The sequence below is a fragment of the Dendropsophus ebraccatus genome, chromosome 13, assembly GCF_027789765.1.
Source record: "Dendropsophus ebraccatus isolate aDenEbr1 chromosome 13, aDenEbr1.pat, whole genome shotgun sequence".
Taxonomy (NCBI): domain Eukaryota; kingdom Metazoa; phylum Chordata; class Amphibia; order Anura; family Hylidae; genus Dendropsophus; species Dendropsophus ebraccatus.
In genome coordinates, this window is record NC_091466.1 from 20,703,767 (window position 1) to 20,727,015 (window position 23,249).

Sequence of the window (23,249 nt, forward strand, 5' to 3'; positions counted from 1 at the left end):
AGCTAGTGAGCCTCCCAAAAATTAGGCCAGACACTGCATGGCATTCAGCACACAGAGAGCCATTACAAGTGAGTGAGGAATCAAGTGAGCCCACCCAAAAATTGGAGTGAGTCCAGGGGCTGGGATATGTAGTGAACATGAACCTGGGTGCTGACAACTAACTGGCTAAGCCAGTTGTCAGTCAGCACTCACCATAAAGGGTACACTTGATGCCTCTCGACCGGGGGTGGTGAGGCCCCTGCCACGGCTACACAAAAAAAAAAAATAATAAAACAGCAGGCTGGTTGGCAACCAGTCCTGCTCCTCCGCAGACGTAGTGTGATGTCAGAGCATGGCAGTGAGGACACAGAGAACAATTAGGAATTAGGAAGCAATTGAGCCTCCAAATAATTAGGCCAGACCCTGCATGGCGGAAGAAGACTTGGCAGTTGGCTGAGAATTGTAGAAAGAGGAGGAGGAGAAACCAAGAATCTTCATGTTCAGCAGCTTTTCCCGGGTGGACAGTTGAATTGAGGTGAAATCCAGGCTTTGTTCATTTTTATAAACGTCAGCCTGTCAGCACTGTAAGTGGACAGGCGGGTGCGCTTATCAGTGATGATGGCACCAGCTGCACTGAAGACCCGCTCTGACAACATGCTAGTGTGTTTCCCTATTTATGTTCCAATACTCGCAACCGAGTGGGACTTAAGGGGCTATTTATCACGGTGGTGTGGTGCTCTCCCTATCATGGAGGCACCCTGTGGCAACAGGCTAGAGATATCTGGCTATCACGTGTTTTGAGACTCGCAACCGAGGCTCCACGGACTCCTGTTTTGCATATTTAAAGGGCATCAGTGGAGACTCTTGATTGAGTACTTCATTGGAATTTATTTCACTGTTCTCCTTGAGTTCAGTGATAACTGTGTTTTGTTGGTCGATTTGCCATTGCCCCAACTAGCCAGAATCCTACTCCACACTGACAAGGGGCAAAAACCCTGAAATGGCTGTCTGTGGATGGAAGCCTGCCTTGGCAAGCCCTTGTCCTGATTGCAATACTCGCACCTTGAGTTAGACATTGACAAAAAGGGGCCACCTTGGTGTTTCCCTATTTATGTTCCAATACTCGCAACCGAGTGGGACTTAAGGGGCTATTTATTAGGGTGGTGTGGTGCTTTCCCTATCATGGAGGCACCCCGTGGCAACAGGCTAGAGATATCTGGCTATCCCGTGTTTTGAGACTCGCAACCGAGGCTCCACAGACTCCTGTTTTGTATATTTAAATTTTTTGGGGCATCAGTGGGACTCTTGATTGAGTACTTCATTGGAATTTTTTTCACTGTTCTCCTTGAGTTCAGTGATAAGTGTGTTTTGTTAGCGGCAAAGCAGGCCAGCACCTCCAAGGAGTAAATTGCCAGTTGGGGCCACGTATCCAGCTTTGAAACCCAGTAGTTGTAGGTAGCAGAGTGATCAGGAAGGATGGTGGTATGATCAGGAAGGTACTCCCTCACCATCTTCCTGAATGCTTTCCCCCTCCTCTGTCTAGACTGGGGACGTTTGACATAGTCTTGCTGGGGTGCCATGAAACTGTCAAACGCTTTGGAGAGTGTTCCCCTGCCCCTTTACAAGCTGCCTGCTCCACCGCTTCTCTCCACCGCTCTTTGGCCCACAGAACTACGTCTTCTGGCGCTAGTGGTGTCAGATGGGAAGTACATTTTCAGCTTCTGCACCAGGGCCTGTTGATATTGATTCACTCTCATACTGCATTTCTCGGCAGGAATTACAGTGGAAAAGTTCGGTTTCTACCAAGGGTCCAGGAAAGTGAACACCCAGTAATCTGTGTTGTCCAAAACCAGTAGTCAACATGGATGCCAGTTAAGGCCCAGCAGTAGTCAACATGGATGCCAGTTAAGGCCCAGCAGTAGTCAACATGGATGCCAGTTAAGGCCCAGCAGTAGTCAACATGGATGCTAGTTAAGGCCCAGCAGTAGCCAACATAGATGTCAGTTAAGGCCCAGCAGTAGTCAACATGGATGCCAGTTAAGGCCCAGCAACAAGGATGCAAGGGCAGGCCCAGCAGTAGTCAACATGGATGCCAGTTAAGGCCCAGCAGTAGCCAACATGGAGGCAAGGGCAGGCACACCAGTAGTCAACATGGATGCCAGTTAAGGCCAAGCAGTGGCCAACATGGAGGCAAGGGCAGGCACACCAGTAGTCAGCAGTAGTCAACATATATGCCAGTTGACTTGCGGAAATGCGCACAGATGCGGTGCACCTTGTTGAGCAAGTCAGCCACATTGGGGTAAGTTTTATGGAACCACAGCAACATTAGGTTGAAGACGTGGGCCAGGCATGGTACATGTGTGAGGCTGCCGAGTTGCAGAGCCGCCACCAGGTTCCGCCCCTTGACACACGCAACCAAGCTCACTACTAATTGCACATGAACCCGGGTGCTGACAGCTAACTGGCTAGGCCAGCTGTCAGTCACCATCAAGGGTACACCTGATGCCTCTTGACCTGGGGTGGTGAGGCCCGACTACGGCTAGACCAAAAAAACTAAAATAAAACAGCTGGTTGGTTGGCGGGGACGCGATTGGCGGGCCCCCGGCAACCAGTCCCGATCCTCCGCTGACGTAGTGTGAAGTCAGAGCATGGCAGTGAGGACACAGAGAACAATACAGTCTGCTTAAGAGGCCACGGAATTTGATCAAATACACTTTCAATCCTTCAAAGAGTCTCTAAGAGATGGCAAGTGCGGTAGCCTGTGTATTAAAAAGACCTGGTCAATCCTGCCTTCAAAAAGGCTACTACAACATCCAAGGAAGGAAAGAAGCTACTGGTAAAAGGCCTGGTCAATCCTGCCTTCAAAACGGCTAAAACATCCAAGGAAGGTAGAAGGTGCTGTTCAGCAGTTTGAGCACCGCCTGTTGGCGCTTACCCACGGCAGTGCTGCTGCGCCTAAAACTAAAATAGCCGGATTATGGCTAGATTTAGCCTCACACCCTCATGCAGTTGTGCATGAGAGGCATCTCTTTGGAGGTAGGGACGAAGAATAACAATACAGTTCTTAAGAGGCCCCGAGCTAAAAAATGAAAGGACGGCAGAGAACCCCCGCAAGTTCACATCCACAGATTATATGGTTCGAAATGGATAACACAAGGATGATAAATTAGGATCCACCATTATCACTGTCTGTTCCTTCGAACAGTGGCGTGTATCTTGGAGATACAATAGATGCACAGACAGCCCTGCACTTGAATTGATGTCGATTTGATTTTAAAATTTAAATTGAAGGTTAGAAAATAAAAAAACATAAAGTGGCCATTACCGGCCTTTAGATGAGGCAGGCGTGGAACCTCACAAAAATTAGGCCTGACACAGTAGGGTAAGAGAAAAAAAAAAATAGCTGGCTGGTTGGCGGGGGCGCGATCGGCAGGCCCCCGGCAACCAGTGCCGCTCCTCCGCAGACGTAGTGTGACGTCAGAGAATGGCAGTGAGGACAGAGAGAACAACGAGGCAAGGGCAGGCACACCAGTAGTCTACATGGATGCCAGTTAAGGCCCAGCAACAACGAGGCAAGGGCAGGCACACCAGTAGTCTACATGAATGCCAGTTAAGGCCCTGCAACAACAAGGCAAGGGCAGGCACACCAGTAGTCAACATGGATGCCAGTTAAGGCCCAGCAGTAGCCAACATGGAGGCAAGGGACAGTTGCAGCAGGGACAGTTGAACGCCGCTCTTGGACACTTTTCTGGAGGGAGTGGAGCTTAGTGGAGGTGAAGGGGTGTGTGTAGGGTGGGAGGCGCTTGTGCCTGGGGCCTGGGGGGGGGGGGACTGACAGAGCCAGCACGTGACACAGGGGAAGGAGCAGGGGTGCGACTTGCAGTCACTGAAAGGCCTTGGTTCCACTGAGTGGGGTGTTTAGCACTCATATGCCTGCGCATGCTGGTAGTGGTTAGGCTGGTAGTGGTGGCTCTTCTGCTGATCCTGGCGTGGCACACGTTGCACACTACAGTCCGTCGGTCATCCGCAGTTTCGTTAAAAAACCTCCAGACTTCGGAACATCTAGCCCTGGCCACGGGAGTTTGACTCCGTGAAACAGTTGCTGATCTACTCGCTCTGCCCTTGCCTCTCCCTCTGCCCACCCCTCTTCCTCTTCCAACTGGTCCTGCGGGTGAACTTGCCTCCCCCTCAGAAGCATGGTCTTCACTAGGCTTATCCCCCTACCTCGGGTCAGTCCACCAGTTCCTCACTCTCTGGTATGGGCACTAACCGTACACACTTTCTGTCACCCCAATACAATGAGCAGTGAAGTTCTATGCAGGATGCACTACAAATCCCAACAATACAGTGTAGTACACACTAGTTTAGGGGGGGGGGATCTGGTATGGGCACCAACTGTACACACTTTCTGTCACCCCAATACAATGAGCAGTGAAGTTCTATGCAGGATGCACTACAAATCCCAGCAATACAGTGTAGTACACACTAGTTTAGGGGGTGCAATCTGGTATGGGCACCAACTGTACACACTTTCTGTCACCCCTATACAATGAGCAGTGAAGTTCTATGCAGGATGCACTACAAATCCAAGCAATACAGTATAGTACACCAGGACCACCAGCCCCAAAATCAAAAAGGAGTACACTGAGCACTTCTTAGGGGTGTGTATGCAACACCTAATGTCCCCTTTCTGCCAGGTCACCACAGTGTGCTGGTTAAATCGCGGTAGCAACACTGCAACTCCCAGCCAGCAGTCTCTAGTAATAGTAATAATAAAAGCTTTTAAGCCCTGAAAAGGTCTGTTTGTTTGTATTGCTAGTATATACCCTGCCTACTGGAACGCTAAATCCTACACTGACACTCCCTGACCAGCAGAAGCTCTGTCCCTGATCCCTCACAGCATGCGTCTGAAGCCAGCACTGCCGGCGCCGAGCTTTATATGGCAGGGTCATCTGATCTGGCCAACCAATCGCTGCTATCGACATGTATGGGTGCCATGTCATCACAGGATGTACCAAAGAGTCTCCTGCATGTTTATTGGCTGAGAAATAACGCCCAAACTTACAGAAAACGGATGACGAGATTTCCTCGAGTATCGCGAGATGCTCGTCCGAGTAACGAGTACCATCGAGTACCCTAATACTCGATCGAGTACCAAGCTCGGACGAGCACGTTCGCTCATCTCTAAACAGGATGCTTGCTGCGGCACCCTGCTGGGACCACACAGTGTGACCTCTCCCTGCCCGCCTCCCCTTTCTACAGCAGCCCGATAGTGAACAGAAAGAGAATTTCCCCAGGATACTGGGAGAATTTTCTCTGTAGCCCTTTAAATGCCGAAGCCGTGCTGGACACAGCATTTAGGGTTAACTGCAAGCAGGGCTCCAGTGCTGACTGTAGTGGCGGGTCCCTGGCTATCTGACAGCGGGGACCCTTGCACAGATGACAGACACAGCTTTCCTGTGTCATCTGAGAATGGTAATTAACGTCACTGGAGCATCAGGGCATAGGCTGCAGCGATGCTAATTAACAGGGCAGCAGCGGCAGGAGGGGGTTACTTACCACCAGCTCGGACTTGGGTCACTCTGGGGGTCCCGGTAAGGCTGCTGAGGCTGGTGGAGCTGCTCCCGGGGGTAACTTGTGACCAGCTGGGTGATTCAGGGAGGTCACGGTCACAATGCTGGAGCTGCTCCTTGGGTTGACTTCGGACCAGCTGGGTCAGTCTCTGAGGGGTCCTGATGGCGGACTGCTCAAACTTCTCCCGTCAGGAAGACCAACTTACTGATTTGCTGCTGACATCACATGACCTGCTTTAGCCACCTTCAGTGATTGGTGGAGCCAGGGCCATGATGATCAAGTGCTGCCAGCAACATTTTGCGGAGACACTGTAGATGAAGCGGGACACTGCGTGCTGTTCCAGGAAGGTGGGACAGCATCCCGAAATCGGGACTGTCCCGCCAGATCCGGGACAGTTGGGAGCTATGCCTCAAGAAGAACTTTGCCCTTATGAACTTTGCCTCTGCTCCCCCTTCCCCACAATAAACTCTCACTGCCCCCCAATAATCGGTTCCACTGCCGCAATAATCTGTGCCACTGCCCCCCAATAATCTGTGCCACTGCTCCCCCTCCCCACAATAAACTCTCACTGCCCCCCAATAATCTGTGCCACTGCTCTTTCCTCCCCACAATAAACTCTCACTGCCCCCCAATAATCTGTGCCACTGCCCCCTAGATAGATTGTGCTATCATCCCCATGAATCAGTGTTTCCCAACCAGTGGCTCAACAGCTGTTCCCAAACTACAACTCCCATTATGTCCTGCCAGCAGTGGATGATGGAAGTTGTAGTTTTGCAGCAACTGGAGAGTCACATGTTGGAGAACACTGCACTAAATAAACTGTTCTCCTAAATCTTTGTTTCCCAATCAGTGGCTTTTCAGCTGTTGCCAAACTACAACTCCCATTATGTCCAGCCAGCAACGCATGGTGGGTGTTGTAGTTTTTTAGCAACTGGAAAGTTATATCTTAGGGAACACCACACTAAATATACTGTACCACAAATCACTGTTTCCCAACAAGTGATTCAATTGTTATCAAACTATAACTCCCATCGTGTGCTACTAGCAGTGCATTATTGGTGTTGGAGTTTTGCAGTAATAGGAGAGTCAGATGGTCTCTAAACAAATTCCCCCCCCCCCCCCCCCCCCCCCCCCCCCCCCCCCCCCCCCCCTTTGTGCACTTACCAATCTCCTGGCCCGGAAGCTGAGCTTCTCTGCTGCTCTGTCCTCCTCTCATCACATCTGGCCCAGCGCAGAAAGATGCAGGGAGTGCTGATCAGGCTGATCTACAGCACGGAGAAGATGCTGGCTGGCCGGGCAGGGAGGTAAGTGTTCCCTACCTCCAGCCGGTCTCAGTGAGGAAAGAAAGCAGCCCTGGTGGGACTGGGCCCCTAAGGATGCTGTGGGCCCCAGCACTTGCCCAGGTAAGCCGGGTGCTGACGCCGTCCCTGTGTCCACAGCAGTAGTAAATCCCCACAGAAAGCCTCTCCTTCTCTGGACAGTTCCTGACATGGACAGAGATGGCAGCAAAGAGCACTGTGTCAGACTGGAGAGAATACACCAGTTCCTGCAGGACATACAGCAGCTGATAAGTACTGGAAGACTGGAGATTTTTTAAATGAAGCAAATTACAAATCTATATAACGTTCTGGCACCAGTTGATTTTTTTTTTTTTTTTGCTGTATTAATAAACAGTAAAAAGCACACCCTATGAACATATATTTAATCCAATAATAACTGTAATACTTTCTCTTTTAGCTCCTTGATACATGAAGGTAAATCCTACAGTGAACTGTGCTGCTGAAGTGAAGTGAAGTGAAGCGGGGAACTGAAATCTCGACTCATATAAGGAAACATACACTACTTGCTCTCAAAGTCTTCTTCTTTTCTTTTTACCAATATTTTACTTGATAGAACAGAAATTTGTGCTTTGGAGCTTCTCTACTTACTGTCAGTGGCGTAGCTACCATAAAGGCAGACCATGCCACTGCTATAAGGCCCATGCACTAAGGGGGCCCGCAAAATTTAAAGAGGATGTACCACCAGGTACATCCTCTTTAACCTAAACCCACTGATCGAACGGCGCCGTCACGGGGAAGCCGATGCCACGGTACGTTTTTCGGACCAAGGCCGGTTCCCGTGCATGGTGCCGCTCAAGCACTAGAGGCGGGCCGGGCCGCCCCCAGTAGGAGGGAATTTCCTCCCCTGTATGGTGGTACATCCTCTTTAAGGCTCACAGTTACATTTTGTGGTGCTCTGACACTCCCTCTTGTGGCCGGAGGCAGCATTGCACCTCCAGTCACAAGACTCCCCTTATACACATACTCACCTGGAGAGCTGGAAGAGCAAAGGAATGAGGGGGACTGCGCCGGGCCAGGTGAGTATTGTGGGGAAGGGCAGATAGAATTCATGGGGCCCCTTACAGTTTTTTAATCGCTATGGGGCCCCATGAATTCTAGCTATGGCCTGCTTATTGTAAATGTAGACTGGATAATACATCCCTTGATATTATGGTAGATTTAATAACCTGATAACCGATTACATACGTCTATATTGAGACTCTTCTCTACATGTCTATGAGTTTGTCCCCCTCCGCAACCAATTTTTATTGCCTAAAAGCATCTACTAAAATATGAAGCAATGTTAAAAAATAGTCTTGTTTGAAAAAATTAAAAAAGAAAAAAATAAAAATAATAATAATAATCCTGTTTTGTCTACAGTTCCTGCACAGCGGTATGTGTCTCCATGGTTACAGACGACAAACAAACCCCATGTAGTCTGAAGCTGTGCTAAAACTTTTTTCTATCTGTGCTCCAGATCCAGCGGAACAGTTAGGCTGGGTTCCTGCTTAGTAGTTTGTTAGTAGTTTTGTCAGTATTCAGTCCTCATGCTGCAGCTCATAAAGAAAATTCTGTGTTTATTATCAATGCGTTTTGGCCCCCAACACAGCTACTTTCTTGCAAAAACAGCTCCACCCCTAGTGTTTGGTAGCTGCAGAACCCAACTGGAGACAAGAGTTGTGCCATTTCTGGAAGAAAGCGGACATGTTTTTGTAAACCTGAACAATTCTTCTATATGAGAGATATAGGTGTTTCTGGTGATTAAATAGTCACTGTCACGTTACAAATATATGTATTTATATATAAAGAGAAAGTTTTAATCATTCCAGGTCTAAGTGTCCATATCCCGACCAATCGATATAACAAGGTGGAAGACTATAAGATGTAATCCTAATGTATGTCTATGAGACCGTCACAGAGAGCAGGGAGAGAAACGCTCAGACAGGTGCTTCTCTCCCCGGTCATTCTAGTGAACAGTCAGGGTCTGAAGACTCACTCACCCAAGACTTTATGACGTGTTAAAAGTGTTAAAGGGACAGGACCAGTCACAAACCTCCCAGGAATGAGCCCATAATGCCCACTTCTAGGTGGCAAATACATAGAGCCCACCCCTTTACAGCAGGGGTCCTTAACTGGCGGCCAGCTGTCCGGACCCCTGCTGCTCCTCTCTGCACTGTAACTATGAGTGCTCGTAACGAGCAATCACAGTTACCGTGCAGGAGCAGCACTGACAGAGAGGGATCTCTTGAGTGACGTCACTGGAGGGCCGACACCAGGACAAGAGGAGAGCATCCACTTGTGACCGCTGCAGTGCGGCCACAAGAGTGAAGAGAAGAGGAGATGCCCGGACCCAGGCGAGTATAAGTGTTTTTTTTTTTTATGTTATATGCTATATGGGAGGGGGAGCACAGGGGGCTATATAACTGGGGAGCACACAGCAGGGGTGCTATATACTACTGTGGAAGCACAGGGGGGCTATATACTACTGGGGAGCACAAAGCGGGGGCTATATACTACTGGGGGAGCGCACAGGGAGGCCTATATACTACTGGGGAGCACAAAGTGGGGGTCTATATGCTACTGGGGGAGCGCACAGGGGGGTATATGGTAGGGGGGAGCACACAGGGGGGCTATATACTACTGGGGAGCACAAAGTGGGGGTCTATATACTACTGGGAGAGCGCACTGGGGGGCTATATACTACTGGGAAGTGCACATGGGGGCTATATAGTACTGGGGAAGCGCACAGGGGCGTAGCTAGGATTCATGGGGCCCCATAGCAAAAACTGTATAGGGCCCCATGAATCCTGTACGCTCCCCTACCCCCCCCCCCCCCCCACTGCCAAACACACACAATGACGCACATATACACACACAGGCACCATTAACGTACATACAGATACACCACTGACATACACACATATATACGCTGTAATGTGATTACACTAGTGCTGATGTATACACCATGAATAGACTGTACACAGGGAAATCATCTCCGTGTAATAAGAAATACTGAACCAGAAATAAAAGAAAATGCAGCAGATATTAATGGTGGGTTCTTTTATTAGAGCCCAGCATTAATAGAAGCTGCTGCAGAACATCTTTGGGAGAAAACCTGTCAATCACTTGAGACACTACTGACATACACAAACACACACACATATACACCAGTGTTACAGACACTACTGACATACACACATATATACACCAGTGCTACAGACATTGCTGACATACACACACACACATATATATATATATAGCCACAGATACATACACATACTGACATATAAATATATACACAGATACATACACATACTGACATATAAATATATACACAGATACATATATACACTCACTGACACACATACACAGCACTTAGAGCTCCAGGCTTCCCCCCTCCTCCTCCTGTAGTCCGGGCTGATCTTCACATAGGTATTGAGGACCTTTGCCGTCTGGCAGGTCCTGCTCCTCTGTTCAGCCCGCTCACCCCGCACTACAGTGAGGGGGCTGAACAGTGCAGTGGGGGACCCTCTTCCACTGGACACCTGGGGGTACAATGGTCCGATGTCAGTACCTACCATGAAGGCAGGGCAGGCTTCCTCGGGCCCCCTTCCTGCAGGGGCCCCATAGCAGTCGCCTTCCCTGCCTTCATTGTAGCTACGCCACTGCACAGAAGTCTATATACTACTCGAGGAGTGCACATGGGGGCTATACACTACTGGGGGAGCACACAGGGGTCTATATACTACTGAGTGAGCAACAGGGGGACTATATACTACTGGGGAGCGCACAGGGGGGCTATACACTACTGGGGGAGCACACAGGGGTCTATATACTACTGAGTGAGCAACAGGGGGGCTATATACTACTAGGGGAGCACACAGGGGGGCTATATACTACTGGGGGAGCGCAACACGTTTACCAATTATGTTCAGCTCGGACCTTGAGTACCCCTGCTTTACAGGCTCTGTTTTGTGGGATTTGTCTGTGTCCAACATATTTGGAAGGCAAACCGCAGCTATGAATAGTGTTACAGAACATATCTAGCTAGTTGCGCTAAATGATGGGCTGAATATCAAAACAACAAAAGCGGAGCGGAAAATTGGAGGTTAATTTATCTAATAAACCAAAAATGTAATAAAACCCTAAATTTACCAATAATCTAATGAATATTGAACAATACTTTATTAATACAAGTAATCAAACTGTTCTAGAAACGCACATTTAAAATTGCAACAACACTGCCATCTAGTGGACAGTCGTTGTAAATGCGTGTGTTTTCTAGATAAGTTTGATTTCCTTAATTTTGACATACATTAATGAAGTATTGGTCAATATCCCTTAGGGTATTGGTAAATTTAGGGTTCCCTGACGAACTGACAGCTATGGGCAGCGGCTCTGCTTGTTATCATCTGCCTCAGTTCCTCCTCTCATTACACTGATACGATTCATTCATGACAACAGGAAGCCCGCGGCAGCGTCCCGTCGTCCTGGCAACAGCCAATCACGTGCCTCCATTTACATTAGCTGGAGGAGAGGGACCGGCGTGCGGTGGCGTGACGTCACTTCCTGTCTGTCCTCTGACAGGGGAGATGGATGTGTACAGCTGGGGGTGAGTACTAAAATGGCGTCCTGTCACTGTGCACGCCGGCTGCTGCATGCTGTGTGTGTGGGAACCAGTCACTGACCACCAGGCTGCTGCATGCTGTGTGTGGTAACCAGTCACTGACCCCCAGGCTGCTGCATGCTGTGTGTGTGGTAACCAGTCACTGACCACCAGGCTGCTGCATGCTGTGTGTGTGGTAACCAGTCACTGACCACCAGGCTGCTGCATGCTGTGTGTGTGGGAACCAGTCACTGACCACCAGGCTGCTGCATGCTGTGTATGTGGGAACCAGTCACTGACCACCAGGCTGCTGCATGCTGTGTGTGGTAACCAGTCACTGACCCCCAGGCTGCTGCATGCTGTGTGTGTGGTAACCAGTCACTGACCACCAGGCTGCTGCATGCTGTGTGTGTGGTAACCAGTCACTGACCACCAGGCTGCTGCATGCTGTGTGTGAGGGAAATAGGATAGTTCTCTGCATTATTTTTGTTACTGTTACTTTTTTTGTTTTTTAATTTTTTTTACTACCTTGATTTTTTTAAAATTATGATTATTATTCTGAATACAATGTTTTTATTTTTTATTTCTTACCTACATACTTTATTAGTATATGTTCATTCACTTGTTGGTGTCATAAATTAGAGAAGATTAAAATGGAAGATCCAGCCTTAAAGGGGTTATTCAAGATTGCTAAAACATAACTACTTCCTAACAAAGAACAGCGCCACCCCTGTGCTCAGGTTGGGTCTGGTATTACAACTTGGCTCCATTCACTTCAGTGGAACAGAGCTGCAATACCCACACCAAACTGAGGACAAGAGTGGCGCTGTATCCAACAGAATGCTGCTATGTTATTGCCAGTCATGGAGAACCTTCTTTTTATCATATAGTGTATTATGAAGCCATAAAAAAATAGTGCAGTAAAAAAAAATGCAATTTTGTGCAGCAATCATTGTTTTTAAGTTCACTATTCCACAAATACTGACAAAGCAGCGTTATACCAGCTCAGTCCCAATGATATCAGATGGTTTACAAAATAAATGTAGTTTTTGCCCCATGAGCTGCAGCTTCTGAGTGGGTAACTTTTTATTGGATTTTTCTGAAATCACTATACAGTAGTGCCTTGGATTAGGAGCATAATTCGTTCCTGGACCATGCTTGTAATCTAAATCCACTCTTAGGGTACAAACACACACAGCAGATACGCAGCAGATACGCAGCAGATTTGATGCTGTGTTCAGTTATTTAGAACTAATCTGCTGCGTATCGCAGCAGTAAATACGCAACGTATATGCTGTGTGTGTTTGTACCCTTAGGGTACAAACACTCACGGTGTATACGCTGCGTATTTACTGCTGCGATACGCAGCAAATACGCAGCAGATTAGATCTAACTGAACACAGCATCAAATTTGCACCATCAAATCTGCTTCTTCTTGATGACTGTGACAAGGGCCGCGCGCCGACTTGCCAGTATGCACATGCACCCTGGATCTGTTGGGACGCGCGCTCCAGCGTCTCGAATCGCGCATGCGCTGTAGTGCGGAGGCATGCTGATGGCCTACAGCAAGTGCCCACAGTTGCGCCGTCCATCTTCGTTATGGCGCATGCGCGATTCGAGATGCAGGAGCGTGCGTCCCAACACATCCAGGACACATGTGCATACTGGCAAGCAGGCGCGCTGCCCTTGCCACCAACGTCATCAAGAAGAAGCAGGAGGCTGGGCCGGGCAGCAAGTAGGGAGGAGGAAGTGGTGGTGAGGCGTGCCTAAGTGCGGCACAAACACCTCACCACTACAAGTTACGGGCAAAACTACTGCACCGAATGCTAAAAGAAAGGTACTACATACATTATGGGACATACACCTTCACTGGGACCAGCCCAGGTGCTGACAGATTCCCTTTAAAACTAATCATCCCATGGGCGCCCTCCTAGTACAGGCTGTAGTAGCCAATGTGTCATGACAGACAGAGGGCTAGAAAAAGCCATGACAGCTGATCAGTTTCTTGTGATTGCATTGCAGGGTACTGATCATACCCCCTAAACCTCCCATGATGCACCTGATAGCTGCATGTATATAGTTATATCTATTGATTGCTGATGCTGGTCATTAACAGCAAGTGTCAGCTCCTGAGCCTGCACCGTACGTGTGCACCTGACCCATGATGTTACTGAATGTTATGGGTTGGGGAGGGGTTAAAGGGGTAATCTGGAGAAAAAATAATTACTGTAAAAAATCTCCAGTCTTGCAGTACTTATCAGCTGCTGCATGTCCTGCATTCTTTCCAGTCTGAGGTTATATGCACACGGAATAATTCTAGCAGAAAACTTGCTCGCTCACCCACGCTCCCACTTGAAGTTCTGCCCATCACATAAGCTCCATTACATGCTCAGGCAGATTCCGTTGTCCGCCCAAAGAAGTGACATTCTATGGGCGGACAGTGGAATCCGCCCGACCATAGAATAGAGTCTAGGGAGCCTGCGGAGAGGGAAGCGGAAGTGCACGGGGACGAGCGGCAGATTCCGCATGGAGTTTTCTGCAAGAAATACTCTGTGTGATTATACCCTGACAAAGGTCTCTCTGCTGCCACCTCTGTCCATGTCAGGAACTGTCCAGAGCAGGAGAGGTTTTCCATGAGGATTTGCTACTGCTCTGGGCAGTTCCTGCCATGGACAGAGGTGTCAGCAGAGAGCACTGTGTCAGACTGGAAAGAATACACCACTTCCTGCAGGACATACAGCAGCTGATAAGTACTGGAGGACTGGAGATTTTTTTTTTATTGAAGTAATGTACAAATCTGTGTAACTTTCTGACACCGGTTTAAAAACTATATTTTCTCTGGAGTACCCCTTTAAATTTCCTCCATGTCTTTTGATGAATAGGGCACGCGGACAGCAGTTGTCGTGGTAAGACATTGAGTTTCGTTTGTCACATTTAAAGGGAAAAAAAACTGGTACAATTAGTTTTTGGGGTGAAAAAAAAATGCTGTGGCTAGATTGTTAACTGGAAGTCAACAGGGCCTATAAACAGTTACCTGCAAAGTGTTTTTGGGTGGGAAAAGACCCCCACAGCATCTGTGCACCAGGAAAATTCCCTGGACTTACTTGAGATAGTACTATGAGATAATCTTAGTTACATGACACAGAGCTTAGTGTGAGCTTCCCATGGATTTAAACTGATCAAACCTTTTGACTATAGATGAGCGAATAGATATGTCAATAAGTTTGATCGATCCAGTGAGTGTTCAGGCCTGTACCCATCGGAAGAACGAGTTGGAGGAGACCACACTAAGTGCAGTCCTCTCCCGACTCTTTGTCACGTGATCAGTCAGGCTCATAAGGTAAGTCTATGGAGCCTGACTGATGATGCTGACACAGAGCGGGGAGAGGATGCGCTGCAGCGTGTCTTCTCCCGATCGGTACAGGTCTGATCAAACCCGGACCGATCAAAACTTGACATGTCAAACGTTTTCTATGATGACAGTGACACTGACTGCCACTCTGTGCTGATCCTCCCCTGGTTCTGGGAAAAGCTGAATCCAGTCCTGGGAAACTTTTCCCATTTTCCTAGGACTGGATCCAGCTTTCCCAGCACCCGGCGAGGAGCGGCAGTCAGTTAGAAGGCAGCCGGCTGATGAACAGTTTGCAGAGATGGAAGCACTTTGCTTTATTATTACTTTTGATATGTCATAAGCTTTTATGCTTTTATGTAAGCTTGGTATCCTTTTAACCATTGCTCCTCTGAAATTACATTGCTGCTCTATGCTACTTCTTTTAAAGGAGAAGTCCGGCAAAAATTTTTATTAAAGTATTGTATTTCCCCCCAAAAGTTATACAAATCACCAATATACACTTATTAGAGGAAATGGTTATAAAGTGCTTTTCCCCTGTACTTACTACTGCATCAAGGCTTCACTTCCTGGATAACATGGTGATGTCACGTCCTGGATAAAATGGTGATGTCACGACCCGATTTCAAGAGCTGTGCGGGCTGTGGCTGCTGGAGAGGATGATGGCACAGAGACACAGGGCACTGGAGGGACACTGAGCATCCCCTTGCCATCATCCTCTCCAGCAGCCACAGCCCACACAGCTCTGGGAGTCGGGTCGTGACATCACCATGTTATCCAGGAAGTGACATCACCATGTTATCCACGTTAACAAAAATTTTCGGACTTCTCCTTTAATTATTTACCATTATTTCTTTGTATTTTACTGTCCAGATTAGTCCTGTTGCATGTATCTATAAATAGAGAAAATATTAAGAAAAGGAAATGGAAGGAGAACATAAGAGTATACTTTTTTTCTAGTTTGATTTCTAGTGTCTTGTTTTCTGCTAGTGTTTCCTATGTGTGGGTGTTTTTGTAATTTACAGATATATTAATGTCTACACTCTGCAGGATGTCTCATTGAAAGGTCATGAGAATGAGGAGATTGAAGAGGAGATGTCCATTAAGGAAGGCAAGGAATGCATCTCTACAGGTTCATAATCTATTTAATTCACATTACAGGAAAACCAAAGCTACGGCGGCACAAACTTCAGATAGTTCTACCAGCTGATATCACTGGACCTCCACGAGAGCGCCAAATATCAGCATCATCCCTGGGCCTACACAGCTGTCTTTATAGATGATAGATTTATTTCCTTTTAGAAGCAAGTGTCTCAACTATTTTAGTGGAGAATACATACCATAGGGACTTCAAGTGGGCTTTATGTTGCTTGAGAGTGTAGCATTTCGTAAACAGAAACTGACAGCACATATATCCATGCTGCCAGTTTCCCATTGGCGATCACACGAGCAGTGTATACTTACCTTCCTTGCTGCTTGGTGATCCGGTGTGTTACTAAAATATTGTTCTTTATCCTTGGCTACCAGTGTCACAGAGGTGTGTCCGTGACACTGTCTGCGCCCACCCTGCTCTCCGGCCGCTGATTTATCTTCACCTCCTCCAGACAGTGTCAGCCCGGGGATAACGAACATTTTCAAGATGCTGGATCACAGCGAAGAAGGTAGATATGCACTGCTTGCGTGATCGGCACTGGGTAAGCGGCAGCACGGATATATGCATATACTTACTTTCAGGTTCCCTTTAATCTCTGTTATGAGGTGTCTCAGAGCTTGAAACATTAAAGGGGATATCCAAATATTACAGCTTATCATCCACAGGACAGGTGTTAACCCTTTGAGGACCAAGCCCAAAATGGCCCAGTGGACCGTGTCAATTTTCATTTTTGCGGTTTGTTTTTTTCCTCCTCCCCTTCTAAGAGCTCTAGCACTTTCATATTTTTCAGGAATAGTTGTACTGTGTAATGGCGTCTTTTATTCTACTATAACATGTATGATGGAATCCCAAATATATTATTAATGAAGATATAAATTGGTGAAATTGGAAAAAACAATGCAATTTTGTAACTGTTGGGGGGTTTCTGTGTCTACGTAATGCACTATACGGTAAATGTGACATGATACCATTATTCTATAGGTCAGCCCGAACACAACCATATGCAGGTTTACACAGATTTTCTGATGATTTTTTTTATTTTTTTCATTGAAATCCTTTTTTTTTCAATTGGTTATTAATAAAACGGGCCTATTGTGACGCTTATAGCGGTTTTAGTTTTTCACCTACGGGCCTGTAATGGGGTGTCATTTTTTGCGCCATGGTCTCTAGTTTTTAGTAATACCATATTTGTGTAGTTCAGACGTTTTGATCACTTTTTAATACCTTTTTTATATATATAATGTAACAAAAAATCGGTAATTCTGGCGCTTTTGCCCCTCTCTTCGTTTCCGCCACTCGCAATGACGCTTGTTATATTTTAATATATTGGACAATCACGAATGGTTTATTTTTAAATTATTTTTATATGTTTTATTTATCAAATGGGGAAGGGGGGTGATTTTAACATTTATTGGGGGAGGGGCTTTGGAGTATTGTAAAAAACATTTTTACTTTTTTTTTTTTTTACACATTTTAAGTCCTCCTGGGAGACTTTTACATACAATCATTAGATTGCATACACTGTACAATGCTATGCCATAGGCATAGCATTGATCAGTGTTATAGGCGTGTTCTGCTCATTGAGCCTGCCTGTGGCGACACAATCAGCAGAGTGCCGATCGGACCGCACGGAGTGAGGTAAGAGACCTTTGGGGGTCCGTTAAAGTGATCAGGACCTGCTGCTGTCACACTTAAACGCCGTGGTCGTTTAAGGGGTTAATGACAGGCTGCAACACGATCGCTGCAGTCTGTCATTAACGGTGAGGGTCCGGCTACTGACTGCAGCCAGACCCCACCTGCTATGAAGTGCGCAACAGTGTGGCAACATGTATGCTCAAACATCACTAAATTTACAAGGGGAGTAGGGAATCGGAATATAGGGATTAAAGGGGTTATCCAGCGCTACAAAAACATGGCCACTTTTCCCCCCTTTCTTGTCTCCAGATTGGGTGGGGTTTGGAACTCAGTTCCATTGAAGTAAATGGAGCTTAATTGCAAACCGCACCTGAACTGGACACAAGAGAGGGGGAAAAGTGGCCATGTTTTTGTAGCGCTGGATAACCCCTTTAAATACCTATTACTTATCCTAGAACAGCAAACAGCCCACTGGCAAGAGTAGTTTTTGCTTCTAAAAGAATCCAGCCTGGCTTCTCCATTTTCATACAACCTCTGTAATGCATCGCCATAACAGGAGAATGATTATAGGTAGCTGGTGCATGCAGATTGCCCATTCTCACCCTAGTACTGATGTTAGTCCTATGCTTTGTGCTGAATGGTAGGTCAGCCTGGACATTGCATATCTTCCTTAAATGATGTTGATGAATTTGCACATTAATTTAATTGTTAATCAATTCTTAAGACTCTGGCGGAGTTTGAAGACATTGCCGTGTACTTCTCAAGTGAAGAGTGGATATATATGACTGAAGGACAGAAGGAACTTTACCGACAAGTCATGATGGATAACTACCAAAATTTCTACACTCTTGGTAAGTTCACTTTTTTTTCTTACATTTATTTAATAAAAATACCCCAAAAAAAAGAAAAAAAAAATGTTGGACATATAATACAAAACCACAGTGTTTTTATTTAGTTCAGTAATTACATACATAAAAATGATTAAAAAAAACAACGTATATGTGACAAGGGGATGACAACGACAAATCCCAAAGGAGGCAGGTGACTATAATATAGTAAGGTGCTTAATACATCCAGCATCTAAAGCAGTGGCGCTTTACAAACAAACAAACAAAACTATACAAACAAGCAGGACTAACACACAAGATGATATAACAAAGCAAAGTGTAAAGTGCACAATAATCCCGCAGCATGTAATCATATAAGCAAAACCAAGTTTGTGTGACCAGGCCTATACCAGGTAAAATACCTCCTGCCTCCTCCTTACCCAAGGCACGTTTCACGTGTATTCCACTGAGCTTATGACAAAGCGGAATACAGTGGTGCCTTGGATTACGAGCATAATTCGTTCCGGGACCGTGCTTGTAATCCAAATCCACTCTTATACCAAAGCAAATTTTCCCACAAGAAACCATTGAAATGCAGACAGTTGGTTCCACACCCCAAAAATAATGATTTTTTTTTATTCTGAATAACATGTAAAACAAATGAAATAAACATTACTGTTACTGTTACATTAAAGTTACTGTACAGTACAGTATAGCAATCGGCATGTGATGTATAATGTATAGTAAGTGCATTAACCTGAAATACAGCAGCAGTTTGTAGATACAGGATGGAGATCCCCATAATGCATTAGCATAGTAAAACCAGCGAGAATAGAGAAGCAGGGCTGCTGTCTGAGGTCTGTGTGGGTCACATGACAGTAATGGGGATGAGGCGTGTGTTCAGCATGGACCAATCACAGAGCTGTGCAGTAGGACAGTGACAGAAACTTTTCTATACAGCAGTGTGAATGGTTGAGTGTGAGTGCAGGCACATTATAGCGGGAGTGTGAATTGTTGAGTGTAAGTGCAGGCACATTATACCGTGGCAGCAATGTTTATAGCTGAGTGTAAGTGCAGGCACATTATAGCAGAAGTAAAGTATGTGCCTATTCGCACTGTGTAAACAAGTCCTGAGCCAAGCCGCTTAACCTGGACCTGGAATATCGCATCTAGAAATAATCAGGACACTGGTTTCTTCACAAAAATTTTTTTGTTGCTTTTTCAATGCAGATACATAGTAGTATAACAAAAAAATAATAGAAAAGAACATCACCACAGTGCTTGAGAACTGGAGAGTCTGATCTTCACGCTACAGCTCTGGTATACTCCCATGTCCCGTGAGACTCTCACTCTCATCAGGTAGCAAGTCAGATCGGACTCTCCAGTTCCTGAGCACTGTGGTGGTGATCTTTTGTATTATTTTTTTGTTATACTACTATGTATCTGCATTGAAAAAGCAACAAAGAAATATTTTTGTAAAGAAACCAAAGTGTCCTGATTATTTCTAGATAGCAGATTATAGCAGGAATGGAGAGGATGGGTAACACTAGGGCTTACAGAGACTGCAGGTGCATGAAGGAATGAGCAGGGCAGATGTGGGCACAGTATAGCAGCACTTTGTCCGGGGAGAGAGGGGTTACAGCTATGGAGAGATAACCTCCACCGTCCTGTCCCCTGATGTATGCCCCAGCCTTAAGTGGATCTGCTATGATTTGGAAGGTGAGGGAGACTTCCTGGGTCAGAGTACAGGGCTGTAGACCCAACTATGCAGACCATGTCCCTCACCCACTCCTCCTCCCAGCCAATACAGGGAGCTCTTAAACCAAAGCAATGCTCTTAAACCAAGTTACAATTTTGATAAACTATAAGCTCTTCCTGAGAGCAAAACACTCTCAATCCAAGTTACTCTTAAACCAAGGTACCACTTAACAAGCGAAATGTGCGTTGGGTAAGTAGGAGGCAGGAGGTATTTTACCTGGTATAGGCCTGGTCACACAAACTTGGTTCTGCTCATATGATGACATGCTGCAGGACTATTGTGCACTTTGCACTTTACTTTGTTATATCATCCTGTGTGTTAGTCCTGGCCCATAGAAGAGAGCTCCTATTACACATCATTGGGATTTCAGAGCACGCTGAAAGACAACGATCGTCGTACATGTGGGCTGATCGTTGCCTTTCAACATGAGCTATTACACGATTATCAGTAATCGGCCAAGTATGCCCAATTAATTATTTTGTGTAATGGAGCCCTCAGGGTCTTATTAGATTAAATGTTTTTTTTTTTTTTTTTCATTATCTCTGATTAATAAACTATTGCAAGCGACCTTAAATCATTTACCATAATACATGGAACCTTAGTCGTTAGTTATGAATGTAACTACAATAGTTTGTATACTCTAGTATGTGAACAATCATATTAATGAACCACCCACGTATTGACTAGGTAACAATTCTAGTCTATATTTTTATTTTATTTTCTAAATTGTACAATTTTATTTTTTTAGGCTTTTGTATTAAAAAACCCAAATTAATATCAAGCCTTGAACAAGGAAAAGACCCGTCAATAGGATATTTCAGAACACTAAGTAAGTTTCTATTTGGCTATTGAACCATATACTGTACTGCAATAAGAAAAAAAAGGCATCTGTGTGAGCTTTTCTCACCATCTCCCCCTCCTCCACCCTCCCTTCTGAGACATCTGATGTAAACAAGTCCCTGACAGGCTTTATCTGCAACATTGTAGCTTCTTTGTGATGCCAGGAAGGATAATGACAGTAAGTTCATCAGCAACTTGACCTCAGAATAACCCTCCCAGCATTACAAGGAAGCTACAATGTTGCAGATAAAGCCAGTCAGGTGCTTGTTTATATCAGATGTCTCAGAAGGGAGGGGGGGAGGAGACAGAGATAAAGACTCACACACAAATTTTAGTGTTTTCAGCAGAAAGCAGCAACTTAAAACTGCGGAAAGGAGAATGAATAGATAATAAAAAATATGGAATAAATTGTTAGTATCGCCATGGGCAGCAACATATATTTGAGCGGAATACCCGTGTAGTTTGTGGGGCTGCGCCATTTACGCAACTTCTATTTATGGTAATTGCAGTTGTGCGGATTGCATGAGACAGTGGGCTTAGCTGTCCTTTCAGCTTCCTTGTCACCTCCAGCAGCCATGAGCAGGCCAAAGGAGGCTGGGAAGCCATGTTTTAGCAAGATGGGAATACCCTTTTAATCTGAACAGAACAGTATTCTGCATCTCACTATTCTAGAGCATTTACAGTGTTCATTGACTTGCTTGGTATCTAGAGATTAGCGAATCGCTTTGTTCCTATCTGCATTCCGCTCATCAGGCTGCGGGCTTGGAAGTCTGCTCTGCTCCCTGCTGCTCCTCCCCAGGTGCTGGGAAAAGATGGATCCAGTCCTGGGAAACTGGGAGAAGAGGAGAATTCAGATCGAAACCAAGCGATTCGTCCATCTCTAATGGTTTCCCTTCATAATGTATTAAAGTTCTCTGTTTCTTGAAATGTCTATGTTTTGACTGGTTTACTTTTTGGTTGGCCAGGTTCTCACAGTGTATACCTTTGTAGATGCCTCCAGCTACCGCACAGATGAGCTGTATACATCCTTGTTTACCCCTGATGGACTGGCAGTAGACGGTATACGTTTTCTCGATACCTTAGAAGATCATCACATTCCGTTAGAGGACAGTCCGGCCACCAAGCGTCGGTACAACTTCCGAGACCGCGTTGGAGTAGAATACACCATATTTTTTGATGATGAAATAAGACGGCTTAAGAGGAAGAAAGGATTAGGAGTCACCTTGAGCCATGATAAACTTAAGCCAACCATCGGTGGGCTGTATTCTTGTAGTGAATGCGGCAAAAAATATAAGCAAAAATCTAATTTAGTGAAACATCAGAAGCTGCATACAGGCGTGTCATGTTATATCTGTATGAAGTGTGATAAGTGTTTCACACAAAGAGCTCTTCTAAGGAGACATGAAAGATGTCACGCCGTGAAGAGACCGTATCCCTGTCCGGACTGTGAGAAGCGCTTCAGTGATACGTCCGCTTTACAGAAGCATCAGAGACTTCATACCGGATACAGGCCGTATAAATGTTCTGAATGTGATAAAACTTTCACCATCAGCAATTACCTGATCGTTCACCAGAGAGTTCACACTGGGGAGAAGCCTTATGTCTGTGACCAATGTGGGAAAAGCTTTACACAAAGTTCTACCCTCATCACCCATAAAAGAGTCCATACAGGTATAAAACCTTACGGGTGTATCGAATGTGGAAAAGGCTTCACAACCAGTTCACACCTTACCACCCACCAAAGGACCCATACTGGGGAAAGACCATATCGATGTGAGGAGTGCGGGAGGGCCTTTAGCCACAGCACCCACCTTGTGTTACATACACGGAAACACACCGGGGAGAAACCATTCAGCTGTGATAAATGCCATTGGAAATTTTCCCAGAGGCCACTGCTGCACAGACACCAGCAAAGATACCATGCAGATACATGATGCCCTGTTATGTCCATTGACCTCGAATTCCTGTAAATACTTACCCCGTCTACTATTTGTTCACGTTTGTAACATATTTGTCTCTGAAAATTGTCACTAAACCTTGCTCACTTACGTTTCTTGTTCCCTCCATTTTTTATGTACAGTATCTGTTTTATTTTTTAGCAGGTAACACCTTGTTTTCCTAGAAGTGGAACTTTCTAGTATATACTGGGCTCCAGGGACCTCACACTTTGAAACGGCTAATGTCTAATCCCTTTTATTGGCATACACA

The 23,249-nt window shown here is 46.0% G+C and overlaps 1 protein-coding gene across 1 annotated transcript; it reads left to right on the top strand.

Annotated features, from left to right (window-relative positions):
* The first annotated feature begins 11,402 nt into the window (after window positions 1-11,402).
* LOC138770783 (zinc finger protein 879-like) lies at window positions 11,403-23,089 on the top strand. Its single transcript, XM_069950008.1, has 5 exons — window positions 11,403-11,484; window positions 15,878-15,959; window positions 18,340-18,466; window positions 20,950-21,030; window positions 22,032-23,089. Exons 2-5 carry the CDS (start codon window positions 15,897-15,899, stop codon window positions 22,973-22,975), a joined length of 1,215 nt encoding a protein of 404 aa, XP_069806109.1. The 5' UTR covers window positions 11,403-11,484; window positions 15,878-15,896; the 3' UTR covers window positions 22,976-23,089.
* Window positions 23,090-23,249: the final 160 nt, after the last annotated feature.